At 44.4% G+C, this 17,413-nt stretch overlaps 1 protein-coding gene across 1 annotated transcript; it reads right to left on the bottom strand.

The window, feature by feature from the left end:
* Nucleotides 1–13,648: 13,648 nt before the first annotated feature.
* RXFP3 (relaxin family peptide receptor 3) lies at nt 13,649–16,548 on the bottom strand. The gene has a single exon (XM_073681486.1). It carries the CDS (start codon nt 15,908–15,910, stop codon nt 14,681–14,683), a length of 1,230 nt encoding a protein of 409 aa, XP_073537587.1. The 5' UTR covers nt 15,911–16,548; the 3' UTR covers nt 13,649–14,680.
* Between the last annotated feature and the right edge of the window lie 865 nt (nt 16,549–17,413).

Raw genomic sequence — 17,413 nt, 5'->3', positions numbered from 1 at the left:
TTCTTTATCGTCCAGTTTTCGCATCCGTATGTTACCACAGAAAAGACAAAACTATGTACAAGCCGTGTCTTCCTCGACGGTGAAATCTTCTTTGACTTGAAGACCTTGTCCAGGGACTTATTGTTTATTTGCACATAGCTATTCTTATATTGACTTTCGGTGTTGTCGCTGTATCTAGAGTGAACATTGATCCGAGTAGGTTAAAGTCTTTTACAAATTTTGTTGCCGTCAGTCAAAGATCACAGCCAGGGATTTTGTCGCTTAACCTGCCATGCTGTTATGTTTGCAGCGAACAGCTCTCTGCTGCCTCCTATCATCCGGACAATTACACTATTGGCTGATGATCAACGGAGGAGGTCGCAGGCTGGCTCCACTAATAGGCCAGTTATGGGGAAACTAACAGTGAATGTATGGTATATACACCTCCAGATTCCAATGCATGGAATATATGTATATACACGGTCACTGCTAACTCCACGACAACCCCAGAAAGATTATTAGCTGCCACCAACAGTCGTGTTTTAATCAGGCTCACTGGAGGCCTGGAAGGTAGCATATAGGTTCGAGAAGCAGTTTACAGAACAAAGGAACAGAACTATTAAATTTTATATTTAATCCAAAATGGAGTGTTTATAAAAAGTATACAAAGAGGACAAAACCATACAGCATATACAGTTATATAACATAAAAGGGATTAACATGAGAATTTACTACACTGATCTCAGAGATGATTCCGTTTAGCTGAAGGAGAGTGCTTTGCTTGGGGCCATTTAGTGAACGGGATTCTTGCCTACATGATATATATTTCTCTACATGAACACGGATCAAAATTCGGCTTGATCTTTTATTAGCACCTGAGTTACACCCACACACCCATCCCCCGTGACAACCTCTCATGGGCCGGGTTGTGTGCCCTCCTCAGCCCTTCAGGATTTTATGAAAATCCCACTTATGCGATATTCCTCTCTGGATAATCGCAGAAGTTTGAGAGCGGCGTCATAATTTTTATTGCGATTTTACCATTACTGTCAAGATTATCACAGGCCGGTAGTCACGCAGAACCACTGACTGTGATCTTTGTCTCGAACAGCTCTCTGGTGCCATCTATTGTCCGGACAATCACACGATTGACCCACGATTAAAGGAGGAGCCCGTAGGCTGTGTGCACTAACAGGCCAGTTATCAGAAAAATAACAGTGAGCATATGGTATATACTGTACACCTCCAGATTCCAACACATAGAATATATGTATATAAACCCATATGATCATCGCTAACTCCACGATAACCCCAGACTACTCTCTGTCACCACCAGTTATTTTTACAGGCTAACTGGACGCCCAATAGGTAGCGTATGGCTTCGAGGTGCGGTTACAGAACAAAAGGAACAGAGCTATTAAATTTTATATTTAATCCAAATGGAGGCAGTGATTATGTCAAATATACAAAGGTCTTACAAAGGGTACAAAACAATAGCACATAGACAGTTTCATGAAATAAAAGGGCTGTAGCCTTCCTTACTGCAAATAAGAGAGGGGAGGAAGGAGAAGGGTGAAAGGGGTTTCTGAGATTTTAATATTTTCTATGACACCGTCCATCTCAAATGTGCCCTGGTCATACCTGGACATAGTCAATATCTTTATCTTCTTTGTATTGAGTAGCAGTTGTTGGAGCTTTCCATCTTGACGCTCTGTAATAAGTCCTTCCTTCCATCTGCGCTTGTTGCTATCAATGTTGTGTTGTCTGCGTATTTAAGATTGTTGATGATTCGTCCAGCAATTTTTATTTCTTCTTCTTTTTCGGCAAGTCCAGCCTTCCTAAAAGTAGTTTCTGTATATAAATTGAAGAGAAATGGTGACAGGATGCAGCCTTGCTTGACGCCTCGCTCTACTTTGAACCATGCCGTGTCGCTGATTTCCATTTGGATTGTTGCTTATTGGTCGATGTAAAGGTTCCTAATGAGGCTGATCAGAGTACCTTCATGGTATTGCAAAAAATCAAACCCGCCAAGAAATTAGAAAAATAATTTGTGCACCTCCACATGCCTTGTACATCCTTGGGAGCAATTTTCAAACATCGGAAGGTACCACGGTCATCTGTACAAACCATAATCTGCAGGTCTACATACCATACCGAAGAAGATTCATTTGGTTACCTACAGATTTTTACTCACCTGTTCTGGCTCCGATGTCGGGCTCTGTACCTTTCGGCCTTTATGGCCAGCTCACTGTCTGCTATGCCGTGCTGATGTCATAATCAAACATATTTTGACGCCAGCTCAATAGCTGCGTTCTGCCTGAATATTGAGGCAGTATAGTACTCTATTGCCAAGTGTTTGTCAACTTACTTTTACCTTGTACTTAGCTCAGCTTCAGCCAGATGTCTAATTATCTCCTCAGCTACTCCTGCCTACTTCTGACTTCTAGATATTTACCAGTTTGCCTATACATCTCTGCTATTCCTGTGTGTAACTCCTGTTGCAAGATACCAGTTCGGTTACACATCACTGCTATTACTGCATGTACCGTAACTGTACTCCAGTGCAAGATATCATTTTGCCTATACATGTCTGCTATTCCTTTGTGCAACTGAACTCTTGCTGCACAATAGCAGTTTGCCTATACATTTTTGCTGTTCCTGTATGTAACCTTACTTCTTTTGAAAAATACCAATTTGCCTATACATCTCTGCTCTTCCTGTGTGCAACTGCCCCCCTACTGCATGATACCAGCTTGCTTATGTTACGGGTCCGGGTGGGGGAACCACTGTGCCGTGGTACAAGGAGGGACCAGAGGGGCGTGACTAAGTGCCTACCCGGACCAACCCTGGCTACACGGCGGCTTAGTCAACTCCGTGATCCAAGGAGGGACCGAGAAGGTGGACCAGGTGCCACTCTGGGACCGACCTCATGTGAGAGCAGGCGACTCCCACGGGACTGACAGTCGAAGCAGGCAGGCACGGCAGATGAGCATGGCTGGTAGGCAGGCGGGCAGCGCAGGAAGACAGGCAGGCTTGACTGACAGGTGGACACGGCTGATGGACAGGCTGGCGGGCACAGCAGATAGACAGGCTGGCAGGCTCGGATGATAGACAGGCTGGCGTGCACGGCTGGTAGACAGGCTGGCGGACACGGCTGATAGACAGGCTGGCGGGCACGGCTGATAGACAGGCTGGCGAGCAACACTGGAAACTGAGGGCTGGAGAGAGTAAAAGAACACTAACAACAACTTTGCACAGGCACCTCCTTTTTGGAGGAGATTCACTAAATAACAGAAGTCCTCCGTCCATTGGCTGGGGACATTTTAGAACGGCGCGCGCGGTCCCTTTAAGAGGCAGGGAGCGTGCGCGCGCCCTAAGTAAAGTGCCCAGGGATCTGCGCGTGATGTGTGCACCCTGGGGAGATGCGGCGATGGAGTTAGACAGAGAGGTGGAGGATGCCGGACCAGGGCCGCGACGGTAAGTGGATGCAGAGACGCCGACGACACAGCTTACATATCACTGCTATTCCTGTGTGTAACCACACATCTGTTGCAAGATACCAGTTTGTCTATAAATCTCTGCTGTTCTTGTACAATCCGCACATCTGTCTCAGCTGCATCTAGTGCTTCCCACTCTGCTTGCCCATCTGCTGTCCTGCGTGTCCTGCATGCCCTGCTCCTCACTGATCATTTTCTCATCCGGCAAGTCTCGCTACACTGCACTGTCACCTCCAGACTGTACTATTCTTGCTGCCTTACTGTTTAGAGAATCCACCCCAACAGTTGAGCCCATGATATAGACCAACGTACTAAACGCCATGAAAGTACGCAGCCATCATAACATTCAGGAATGAGACCCCTAAAACTACATCTCAAGACATTAAGCAGAAAGTAAAAGCTTGAGCACAAATATGTCTTCTAAATAAACAATGACCCAAAAATATTTTCAAATTTGTGACAAAATGAAAAGATATATATCAGATTTTGATCCTATTTATCTTGCATATTCCAGTAAATGGTTCCACAAAAATAAATAACATTTGATGGACGAATCGGAAGCTTCTTCTATCATTAGTCATTGAAATACAGACAGCAAAAAGATGCCATTTGTGTTGTATCCAAATGCAGTCTGCTTATCACTGACTTTCAACTTTCATCAGTTTTTAAGCTGGAGAAATGGAAAATAAAAATTGACACGGATGAAAATCGGATCCAGCAAATTGATAAAAAAAATTGCCCATTTTTGGGCATAAAAGAAAAAACACTAACAGGTTAATTGGGCCTGAAAGTCCCATTGTGGTCCCACAAAAAGTAATAAAAAGTTTAATAAAAGGTGACCCAGTTACATTGTATTATAATGCTGGATCTCCTTTCGTGGTTCCTGCATGTTTCCTGTAATATTTCTGTGTCCTGCTATGAACTGATGTTTAGTGTAATGTTTTGCAGACAAAGGTGACATTAAAAAAATACCGTACAGATAAAGCCACCGACGACGAGGTAAAGCCAAGGATATCACTTCTCATCTGATGCCCTGCATAATGCAAGGAGCCGGCGTCAAGACTTTTGTGTTCTTGTATTGCAGACACTTTATAATGATATTACTTTATACTATTGTAAGGCTTTATATTACTGCAAAGACCCCGTGCACTCCCTGATTAATCTACCTGCCAATCATTTAAGAGCATGTATATCATAGAGGTAGATCCCCTTTAATATTGGCTGATGAGAATCTGGGCTGGACTCCCCTCCCTTGAGGAGCTGCATTATGGAGGAGGGGACAGGCAGTACAGTCACATTAATGGTGAAGGGTTTTTCTCATGTCTGCTTTTCATGGCCGAGATGGGAATAACTACTTCTAGGTCCCGGCCACCTGATTTGAGGTTGTTGCATACCACAGTTCCTACAGGTGTTCCCTTCTTCTCTCTTGCAATCTGCAACCTTTCTGATGAAGGTCTGCATGGTAGACCAAAACGTCAAAATTGTTATAATACATTCAACTATTTTGAATTGCACCAAATATATTTTCTTTGTAACTTACATATTGACAAGTGTGAGTTTTTCATATTATTGCATTAAGGATTGGACTCGGGCAATACCCCTACACGGAGCGACGTATGCTACATATTAATGTATATTAAAGAAGGTTAAGGTTTCAGCAGAGTAACCTGTATCGCAAAATTAAAGGAAAATTTTCTATGAAGTAGTTCAATGAAAAGAAACAAAGAAAAATATTCACCCGAAGAGATTGTCTGTCGTGATTGGCTACATAGAGGCTTATCAGTGGCCATTTACTGGCCTTTTATCTGGACCAACAAAGATTCTGTGCATGTAAAGTGATTGTTGGCACAATCGTTCTGTGTACATAGAATACCATGTTCTCTGCAGCACTTGTGCTTTTCACACAATGATTGGGCGTTTTGCTCGTTTGTTAGGTGATAAGACAGGCAGATAATCAGGTTCCCTGATCATTGGCCCAACTAAATGGCCCAATACTGTCACTTTTCAGCTTGTGCAGGGTCAGCACTTGCTTTATCATCATCACAGGCAGGTCCTGGGTGCCAAATAAAAACTGATTATTAATGAGAGGGGTCAGAACAGAATATTTTTTGTACTAATAATTTTCTACTTCTTAAATTTTTTTACTCTTCTTGGATCGTCAGGTGTCATGGCAGCATTCAGCATTTCATCTTCCACTGTCATCTATTCATTCTTTGCCTGGCTCGTTCAGCACAGGGCACTAAGCTCACAATTTCCCGACACTCCAAGAGGTTTGTTCTGGATGGATATTAAAGGTGATGTGCTATGTGGAAAGTAAAGCCAAGGTCCTTCATCATCATCATCATGTGTAATCCCTGTCATCTCCACAGTGACAGAGACGATCTGTGTAATGCTGAAAGTTTCCGGGATCTAAATACAGTATATGGAGAAAAGTATGAGCCCCCTCCACATCCTCCTGTTCTACATCCATAGACATTAACATGGAGTCGCCCCTCTGCAGATATAATGGCTCTCGCTCTTGTGGGAAGAATTTCTACAAGATTTTGGAAGTGTCTGTGGGAATTTTTGCCCCTTCATCCAGAAGATCATTTGTGGGGTCAGACCTTGATGTTGGAGGAGGTCGGGCTCATAATCTCCATTATAGGATGGGGCTGAGGTCCGGGCTCTGGGTGGCCGCTCATGTTCTCCCCCTCAATGTCTGTATGGAGCTTGTGCACTGGGCACAGTCATGGGGAACAGAAAAGGGTCTTCCCCAAACTGTTCCCACAAAGCTGAAGCTACAATTGTCCACAATGTCTTGTACTTAACCATTAAGATTTCCCTTCACTGGAACTAAGGGCCCAATGCCAACCCCTGATAACAGCCCAATAACATTATCCTCCTCTACCATTTGTACAGCGGGCACAATGGAGTCAGGGGTAACGTTCTGGGCCGGATGTCATACACTGGGGGCAATGGGGCTGAATGTGAAACCTGAACTCAGTGATTTTGATGTGCAGACAAAGACTTTTCTCAATATTTTGTACATTTAGTACATTTTTCAACTTTACAAAATTGCACCATCAAGAAAAAAAGTTGTGTAATTATGGAAGTCACAGGCTGACAAAGCATGAAGACGATGTATCAGATCACTCAGTCCCCATACATATCATGTTATTGACAGCATATCTCCTGTTTACACAGGGCAATGTGCTGCCGAGAAAAATGATCTTGTTAAACAATATACAGAAGCCAAGCCCGAAATTACTGCTATACAGTGACTATATAGTGGTGGGGATACCAGTTCTAAAGGTCATGTTAAGAGATTACAGTACAGTTACAGATAGTGACTTACAGCTGACGTTCTTTCTTATGGAGTCGTTCACTTTTCCCGTCTTTTCCATCTGGCTCAGACCACAATGACAACTTCTCCAGCAACAACTCGCCTGTAGAGTTTACAACACAGACACATTTGACTTCTCACATTTCCAGCACTGTCCTCATCTATTCCCAACCTGCACAAACTCCTTATCCTGCTGATATCCCAATGCTGAGCTGCTGCCATATGTGTCCCTATTACCTGCTCTGTGACATGGTAAAAATGCTCCTCTTACTGCCCCACATAATAATGCCCAACATTGTGCCCCTTACATAGTAAAATGTCCCCTTATGCCCTCTAGGTGGTAAAATTACACCATAGAAAATATTAAAACCCTCTGTGAGTGCCCTAAAAAGTAATAGTGAGCAAAATTACAAAATAATAATGCATCTTGTATCCTCCTCTGACAGTTATAATACCCTGAATGCCCCTGTAATGTAATGATGCCTCTTAAGTGCCCATTGAACATGCAATATTCTCCCCTGAATGATGGCCCCCTCAGCTCCTCTATATACAGTATGATTTCCCCAACAACCACCTTATATCCAGTGTGATGATCCCAACATGATCCCATTTATATACAACATGATGGCCCCACAGCTCCCTATATACAATATGATTACCCACATCTCCCCCTGCATACAGTATGATGCCCCCACTTCATTGTTATATGGTAAGGGCCCCCCACAGCCACCTACATACAGTATAACATCCCCATGGTTTTCTATACACAGTAATGGCTCCCCACAGTTCCCTACAAGCAGTATTATATCCCCCACAGCTCCTTATATACAGTATGATGGTCCTAACACATAGTCTATATTAAATATCATGTCACCTACAGCTCCATATATACAGTAAGATGGTCACACAGCTCCCTATATACAATATGATGGCTCCACAGCTCTCTATATACATTATGATTTTCCCCAAAGCTCCCTATAGAGTATGATGTTCCCACAGCTCCCTTATTTTCAATATCATGGCTCACAGCTCACCTATATATAATGTGGAGTTCCCCACAGCCCACTATATACAGTATGGGGCAAACACAGCATCCTATATACAGTATGATGCCCCATCAGCTCCCTCACATACAGTATGATGGCTCTACAGCCCCCCTATTTACAGTGTAATGTTCCCCAGAGCCCCCTATATACAGTATGATATCTACCACAGCATCCTATAAACTGTTAGGAATTGTGGTTCTGTGCTCCCACCTCAGAATGGATCAGGTCCGGTACTACACTACTCCTGTCGCAGGCGTCGCCATTGTCCTGACCCTGGAGGTGGAGCTACTACGTGTGCAGGGAAACTGTCCCAATCTTATGGAGCATCACTTTCTGGTGTTGTAGGATGTGTGAGGACGCGAGATGCCATGTCTGTCACTGATTTCTCTGCCCAGGTAACATGGGACGCTGTCTTCCCCGCATGCCAGGCAACACAGGACGCTGCTGTGTCAGGCACTAGGCAGTGGTGGAATTGTGTCCATTCTGCTGTGCAAACTAATAGGGAGTGGCTGTCTGGGGATGATTGGGAGGTATTCAACACCTGATCATTGGGTAAGCTATATAATCCTGCTCTCTGCTCAGTCCTGTGCTGTTTATCGCAGTTCCTATGTGCTGTGGTGGTGATTGGTGCTAGCAGTAGGTTTGTTATCTTTTCAGGGGTTTTCTCTTTTTCTCTTCTGCTACACTTCCTGGAGTTCTTGCAAAGGTACTCACCTGGTCCTTGACTAGGCACCAGGCGCATCACCAGACGCCAGCTGTCCGGCGACAGTGGGTCCTGGAAGGGCTCTGCCAAAGTCCCCTTTCCATTTACTGGGAGCTGGGTGAAGAATATTCCCGGCCCCCAAGGGCTCGCCTAGCTGGGCAGATTGTGCCAAGTGTATCTGTGGCTGCGCCCTTGCTGGTTTGGTAGTTTGGGTCCCTTTGTGTAGCGCATATCATGAACAGTATGATACCCCACGGCACCATATATGCAATATGATGTCTCCCACAGCACCCTATATACAGTGTGATGCCCCACGGCACCCTATATACAGTATGATGTCCCCTACAGCACCCTATATACAGTATGATGTCCCCCACAGTACTCTATATACAATATGATGCCCTACAGCAACCTATATACAGTATGATGATCCTAACAGCTTTCTATATACATTATGATGTCAAAACTAGTGATGAGTGAGCATATTCTGTTAACCTTTTTGGCGAGCATGCTCAGGTGCTCGCCGAGTATTTGCAGCGTGCTCGAATGTTATGTTTGAGTCACTGTGTGTGCATGATTTGTGATAGTTTGACAGCTTTAATACATGTGTGGAATGACTAACAAACAGGCATTCCTCACATGTATTAAAGCTGTCAAGTGACTCAAACATAACTCCCTATATACAGTATGATGCCCCAGAACCCACTATATAATGTATGATGTCCCCCACAGCACTCTATACACAGTATGAAGCCCCCACATCCCCCTATACAGTATATTAGCCCTTACAGCTCCTTATTTGCAGTATGGGACCCCCTCAGCCCTCTATATGCAGTATAGTGTCCCCACATTCCTCTAAGGCTGTGTGCCCACGATGCGTTTTTAATGCGTTTCCACAGCGTTTTTGCAGCTGCGGAAACGCATTAAAAACGCATTAAAATGCATGGTAGAAGGGCAGCAATATTCCCCAATGATAATCCGCATGTGCTGTGCACATGCTGCGGAAATTTCCGCTGCGGATTATCATTGCGGACAAAAACGCAGCACTCCCAATTATTTTGCGGAAATGCTGCGTCTTCGCCGCCATTGACTTGCATTAGACCTCATGGATTATGCATCACTGTATATGTAGATGCGTAATCCAAGCGTTCTAATGTGCGGATGGTACCCGGGTGTAGAGGACAGGAGACTCTCCTCCACACCCAGGTACCATTAAAAATCTGTAAAAAAAGAATAAAATAAAAAATAAATGTATACTTACCTTCTGTCGGCCCGCGCACCGCTCCTGCTTGCTTCCCGGCACTTTGCAGTGAGTTGAAGGACCTGCGCTCACGTCGGCAGGTCTTTCAATTCATTGCTGCCGGCAGCCGGGACCGAGCGAAACAAGCCAGCGCGGGCCATCGGAGGGTAAGTATACATTTATTTTTTTATTTTTAACCACTCTCTCGGTCACCGTATATAAATCCATGCAGTTTGCATGGATTTATATAGTGTGACCTAGTTGTCACAAGCACTTTCCAAGTGATGCTAATCGCTTGGAAAGCGCTTGTCAATCCGCATGCGGAAATGTCAGTGAATAACGCTCCATTTCTGCATGTCCCTGGCAGGAAAACGCATGTACAATCCGCATGCACAATCCGCATGTACAATCCGCATGTACAATCCGCATGCGTTTTTTTCTGCCAGGGAGGTGCAGAAACGTTCAGGAAAAAATCCTGAGCATTTCTGCATCGTGGGCACATAGCCTAAAAGTGCTGACTTTTACAATTAACAATAAACTCAATATACTCACCACTCCCTGAGTCTTCCAGCATAGTCAGCGCCCGATTGCGGGTGTAGTGACATGGTGACATCATCACACCATCTGTGCCAGTTCCTATACGTGCTCCTGGCGTTCTATAGGTTACAGGTGTAAAGGAACCTGCGGCTTACAGAACTGTGAGAGTTAATGCAGGGAGACCATGTCGCTCTGCTCTACTGCAGAGTTTAACTGTGCTTGCTAATATGGTTGTAAGTGACGGTCACTTCTGGTGGGCCCCTTTATGTGTGTGGGTTTGGGGCAACCCCCTTTGCTCTGCTGTACTATTGCTGAGGACCCCCTACCTCCGGCCCTGAGCTCAGGATGGATAGATATGTTAATGATTCGCAAACAGTCTAATATTTTTCACTGACAGTGTGTGCCCCCCACTATACACAATGTAACAGGTAATCCGCCCCATATATAAGATTGCACCCATATATGATATCCTGGGCTTCCTCTGGAGCAGTGATGTAGAGGGTGATTACCTGATACATTGTGCAGTGCAGGAGCACACAATGTCAGTGTACAATTTTATACTACTGATATTACTTTTTGAGTCAGCAGTTTCGCTCTTACTGCTGCTGCCCCCGGAAGAAGCCTGGATTCCTATTATACAGTCACACTTCTAATTTTAGTGGAAGCCCTGATGTCTTTTATGTCATTTTTTAATGTTATGCAAATGATGAAAAAATGGAAACAGAATTTTCAAAACTTTGCAATTTCTCAAGTCTGGAGTCTGAGCCACATGCAGAAATCCCGGCACTTCCAGCCTTGGCTGCTGTCACTGAGGAAGGATCTGCTGTTGAATGCACTTGGGGAAATCATCAAGATCTGCTGCTGGCAGCTCCTGTGTAATCACGGACCAATGACGTCCTAAATGTGCTCGATGGGAGACAAGTCCGGAAACGCTTTGGCCATTGGTGCAAGTTTAGGGCACGCAGGCGCTCACCATAACACCAGCAATATGCCTCCTGGTGTTGCTGAGTTTAAGAACAGCTAGTGGGTCACTTTCATGGCGCTGCCCACATGGTTGTCAAACCAATCTCCGAATTTTATTGCATTCAAGACAATAGCGGGACTCATCACTGAATAGGACAGACCACCATTCCAGCCTCCTAACGAAGATTTTTGAAACGCGCGTTGGGGTCGGGGACACACGACTGTCACTATTGTCATTAATGTAAAGATTTAAAGCTTATATGTATATACGAGTTTTTGTCACTGTTTTATTATTTATGTATTGCGGTATTGATCATTATTGGATGCAATTACTATCCCAAGCTTTTAAACTTCACATATAGTGTATTATACTATACATGGCAGTTTTGTGTTCCCTTTTATGTTTTTCCTTGTCATTAGAAGATTAGATTTCTTTGAGAAATCACCACTATTTTTCTGTGGTTTTATGCTACATACAATGCAGTTTCCTTCATTATTACATGTTCCCATGAGGGTTGTGTTGTTTTGCACCATGATGGCCTGTGATCGGGGACATGAGGTCAATGGACACCTGTATCTGGACATCTGGTTCGTAGCCGAATGTTGTGCAAACGCTTTCTGATGGTTGGTGTAAACACTGATTGATGCCTTAGGCTTGGTATGGATCTAGTGATCCACTGAGTACAGAATGGATCACTATGTTCCATTCTTCTAATCTGAAGGCAACGTCATGAAGAGGCCTACATGAGAGAACATCACACCGGTCATGTTTATGGGATTATGATGTGGGGAGGAATAATGTACAATGGCCGGACCCCTCTTGTCTTCATTCCGGCGTTACATTGATTTCGTAGAGGAATCAATGGTGAGGTAATTTCTGCAAAGTGTCCCAGGAGCCATTTTTCAACAGGACAACCCCAGGCCATATGTTACTCATGCTACTGTGAGCGCCTGTGTGGCCTAAACCTGCTCCAGTGGCTGCAGCTTCTCCAGACTCGTCCCCCATCGAGCACATCTGGGACGTCATTGGTCGGTGATTACACAGGTGCTGCCAGCAGCGGATCTTGATGATTTGCAGCAGAACCTTCCTCAGATGACTATTAATAACCTCAGTGATAGCAGCCGAGGCTGGAAGTGCTGGGATTTCTGCATGTGGCTCAGACTCCGGACTGAGGAAATCAAGATGTTATGAAAATGTTGTTTCCATTTTCCACCATTTGCAGATCATTGACGTCTCTATCCGGTGATTTCCGTGATTTCCATCATTCCACCACTTTTCCTTCTTGGTGTTATAATTTCAATGTTGAGCAGTCAAAATGAGAACCTGGAAGCAAATGTTCAGTTCTCTACAGCGCCACCGCAGGGGAAATGAAGCATTACACAGTTCATAAGTAAAGTCAATGGGCTGGATATGCCATGGGCTATCATCCCAGGTTCTCCAGAGAGAGAGAAGCCCATTCCAGCTCCTGATAATCGGACCTCTGCCCCTTTATTAGCCGATGTTCCCTAACAGGCTGCAGTCATTTACCTTTTCCTTTTGGTTATTTTGCAGCAGTGTGTGCCACTGACAAACCCAGCTCTGCTACACTGGCACACATTAGTGTCCGTACTAGAAATGACACTTTATTGCATTTTCATTAACAAAATAATATTTATTTATTTAAACAAAAAAAAACAAAAAAATTAAAAAAAATCCTCTGGAGCTGATGGAGAACGTGTTGTCATTAAATACGGGACAATTAAGGCTGCGCCTTTAAGTGGTTGCTATATGGCTGAATGGGTCATAAAAAGCGTGTGGCGCTGAGCAGATGGCACATAAAATGGATATTTACACTGCTCATCTCAGGATCGAAGAAATCCTCCCCCACAGTGTATACAGAAGGTGTGGATATACAGATGCAGCAGAGCCGAATGTGTCCTTCATTGGGCTTTATGCTTTGCTCGCCTTTATTAGGTTCGCCTGATAAACATCACCATGCACTACATGACAAACTCAGCTCTGCTGCATCTGCACACTACATGACAAACTCAGCTCTGCTGCATCTGCACACAACATGGAGAAACCTAGCTGGGAAATGCAGTGACTGAGATTTTTTTATAATCATGTGTATAACCTTGTGTCGGGTGAATAAAATCAGGACTAACATGTCTCTGAATCTTGATCACAGGGTGGTATAAAGAAGATGTAGCAGAGCTGGTTGTGTTTTCAAGCAAACATCACACATGGAAACAGGTGAGTGACATAGTGGGCTCTGCTTCATCTATAAAAACACTATCATTAATGAATTGGAGAAAATAGCCCTAATCAGAAGTGACCTCATGTCTAATGATTATTTTATGCCTGTTCCCTCCCACACTGCATTTATGCAAAAATTTCTCTTTAATAAAAAAAAAAGATATTGAGGCCATGTTTACATGAACAGCTGTAAAATCATTGCATTTTTACATAGAGAAAAAAATGCATAGTGTGAACATCCCTCAAGTGATATTGTGCTATATCCAATGACATTTACCATTTGTATCCAAAAGAGTCTGATTAAAAAGAACATCTTCAATAATTCCTCTGGAAAGATCCTGACATAAAATAAAAAGTCTTGGATACAGATGTAGCAGAGCTGAATTTGTCATCTTCCCATATTAATGAGTATGAAGCTCTACAACTCCCTACAATTCCATCTGTACAACTCACTACAATTTCATCTGTACAACTCCCTACAATTCCATCTGTACAACTCACTACAATTTCATCTGTACAACTCCCTACAATTCCATCTGTACAACTCACTACAATTTTATCTGTACAACTACCTACAATTCCATCTGTACAACTCCCTACAATTCCATCTGTACAACTCTCAACAATTCCATCTGTACAACTCTAGACAATTTCATCTCTAAAACATCTGACAACTCCATCTCTACAACTTCAGACAATGTTAACTCTACAACTCCTGACAATTCCATCTCTACAATTCCTGACAACTCCATCTCTACATCTCCTGACAATTTAATCTGTATTACTCCCGACAATTCCATCTCTACAAATCCAGGCAATTTTATCTTCATAACTCCGGACAATTCCATCTTTACAGCTCCTGACAACTCCATCTCTACAACTCCCGACAATTCCATCTCTACAACTCCCGACAATTTAATCTCTACAACTCCTGACAACTCCATCTCTACAACTCCTGACAATTCCATCTCTACAACTTCCGACAATCTCATCTCTGCTCCATCTGTAAGCACAATGTGCTTGACATAAGCATATCCTATATGCATCTTTTTATATATATAAAGGCATGTTCCTTTAAATGTCACATAAAGGCTAGATCCTGTAATACAGGACCTTCATGTCTCCTGGTGGCCAGTCCTTCTCCAGTCCCTGGCAGGCTAGTAGCGCTGCCCTGTGGAGCTGCTCGGTAGAAGATCATATCTGCCATTGTAGATCACAGCTCCAGGAGGGTAACAGATCACATCAGGTTCCACAGGGTTCAGGGGCACCATGCCATGACCCTGCTCATCCTGCTCGGGCTTGGTTGTGGCAGTGAAGGGTCGCATGTTGGTAAGAGAAGGAGAGGTCATCCTCCAGAAAAGGTTCTTCAAGGCTTTGCGAAATTCCCTGCGCATCAAGCAATAAAGAATGGGGTTCAGGCAACTATTGGAGTGTGCCAGGCAAACTGTGATGGGGAAAATGTAAGCCTGGGTGGTAAAGTACTCATAGCCAAACTGCACCACATTCAGCTTGATCAAGATCCCCCAAGTAGTCAATGCTTGGTTGGGTAACCAGCAGAGAAAGAAGGACAGGACCACAATGGTCACAGACTTGGTCACCTTAGATCTCCTCTTGGTGCTGGAGGAACTGACATTTCTATCACTGATAAAACGAACCAGCAGTAAATAACAAATAGTAATGATGGCTAAAGGGATGACAAAGCCCACCAGGACCTTCTGGGCATGGTAAAGCCCCAACCAGAACTGGGCATTGCCATGGTTGACTGGAAACTTGACCAAGCAGAGGACCTCACTGGAGACTGTGGCAGTGGTGGAAAAAATGGCATTGGGTAAGGATGCAACGATGGCTGAGACCCAGATCAAGACACTCACCCACTTAGCAGAGCATCCTATAGGTCTGCGCTTGGATTTCAGCGCTGAAGCCACAGAGTAATACCTGGCCACACTCATGGCAGTGAGGAAGAACACGCTGGCATACATGTTCATGGCTGTCACATAGGACACGATTTTACACATGGCTTTACCAAACAACCAGCTGAAGTCCAGGGCATTCTCCACTGCCCAGAATGGTAAGGTCAATACAAACTGGAAATCAGTGATGGCCAGGCTGGTGACGAAGAGGTTAATGGAGGATTTCTTCCATCCTTGCTTGGTCTTCATGAGGTAGAGCACCAGGACATTGCCCACCAGCCCCAGGGCGCAGACCACCGAGTAGACGATGGAGATCATGATCCTCACTATGGCAGAGCTGTCCCCGATGATGTCCGATTTCTCAAAGTTGAAGCCCCTGAAGAAGTCCTGCAGGGACTCATTGCTGCCGTTCAGTTGCTTCTCCTCGAAGAAGAGTGGAAACATCCCCAGCAGATCGCTCTGCTCTGCCTCCTGCATGATCGCTGCTACTGAGCAATTACAGTCCAAGCCATGGCACAAGGGGGCTCATCTGCAACCAGTCCACAATCATCACTGTCCGATGCAGGTCCAATCTTTATCTACATCCAATGCAATTATCATCCATGTGCATTAGGCAGCAGGGAGTCCAACCAAATCCCAGGGCAGAGCAGTGATCAGCCCAGGCTGCAGACAGGTGCACAGTCCTATGTGTCTGCCCTCCAGTGAGGAGGGAAAAGTCTGCATGACTTCTTCATGGCTCCAACTTATATTTCATATTGAACCCTCGTCATTCAGGGCTATCCCTGTGCTGGAGCATGCGCAGTACCTGCTGCTGTAGCTATCCAGGGTGCTGGAGAGATCAGTGCAATGAGCTGCAAGTGACAGGTGGTGTTCTCCAAGGTGCTGAACTGCTGCCTCCAGAGAGCACAAGTGACAGCAGACTACTGTGCATCCATCATGGATGAGATAGAGGAGAGGGATGCAATAGAAATAGCCCCTTTAAGTGGACATGCAATGATATAATACAAGGTAGTCACTGGCTGTGACTGGCAGGGTCTGCAGAGCTCCAGTGGGAGTCAGCAGCATTTCCCTCTCCTGGATACATTGTACCTGCTGCATCCTGCACTGGAACAAGGAGAAGTGTAAATATTTATTACAGACTTGCAAATGTATCAATTCAGGCAAAGCAGAAAAAAAAGAAAATACCTTCTAATGGCCACCAGGGGGAGATCATGGTATAAGTTCTTAGAAATAGCTCCTTTCAGGGGAGGAGGAGGGAGAGGAGGAGGAGGAGGAGGGGATCCAGGAATATTTGGACCACAGATCTATTTTTATGTTGCTACAAGTCAAGTTTTGTGATTGTTATGAATTGATCGTCGTGGTGGTAATAATCCGGGTCACGTCATAAGGGCTCTAGGATGATATTGGAGAGCGCATGATAGGAGGTTAATAAAGGCAAGATCAGAAAATGCATTTTTGTAACTGAGTGGATGTGAAAAAGCCTCAATTTGTTTTCTGTTGTTTCTTTAGTGACAACGTATTCCGTATCTGATGTATTCAAGTCATCAAGGTGGTGCAGGGGTAACTCCGGCCTCATTCTACAGAATACCTATCGTACTAATTTATCACTTGTTCAAGAAATCTGCATGCAATCATTGAATATGAACTTTCATTGCGAGATATAAAACTTGTGATAGACATGTGATGGACACATAGGTGCACTGTTGCTTACAGTTACAGTACTATTACATCTTGTATCGAGCCATGCACCCAGGGGCGGACATATCATTTGTGCAACTTTTGCAGCCGCACAGGGGCCCAACAGGTGAGGGGGCCCCTTTTGACCTCCAAAGGTGCAATTGTGCATTATGAGGAGTTATTGGACTGGAAAGAGCATGGATATTGTTCTTGCATTGTCCATGTCCATCAGTGCGTGCACCTGTGTATGCTTCTCATGACCAGGACAGAGGATTATCCATTGGATGTAATAATTAAAGTTTC

Source organism: Phyllobates terribilis, unplaced genomic scaffold (assembly GCF_046119375.1).
Source record: "Phyllobates terribilis strain yellow unplaced genomic scaffold, ASM4611937v1 Scaffold_1__5_contigs__length_1240528914, whole genome shotgun sequence".
NCBI lineage: Eukaryota > Metazoa > Chordata > Amphibia > Anura > Dendrobatidae > Phyllobates > Phyllobates terribilis.
This window is presented reverse-complemented; position numbering and strand designations above follow the sequence as displayed.

Coding starts and splice junctions, on each gene's coding strand:
- RXFP3 (XM_073681486.1), bottom strand. CDS start 15,910: ATGCAGGAGGCAGAGCAGAGCGATCTGCTGGGGATGTTTCCACTCTTC.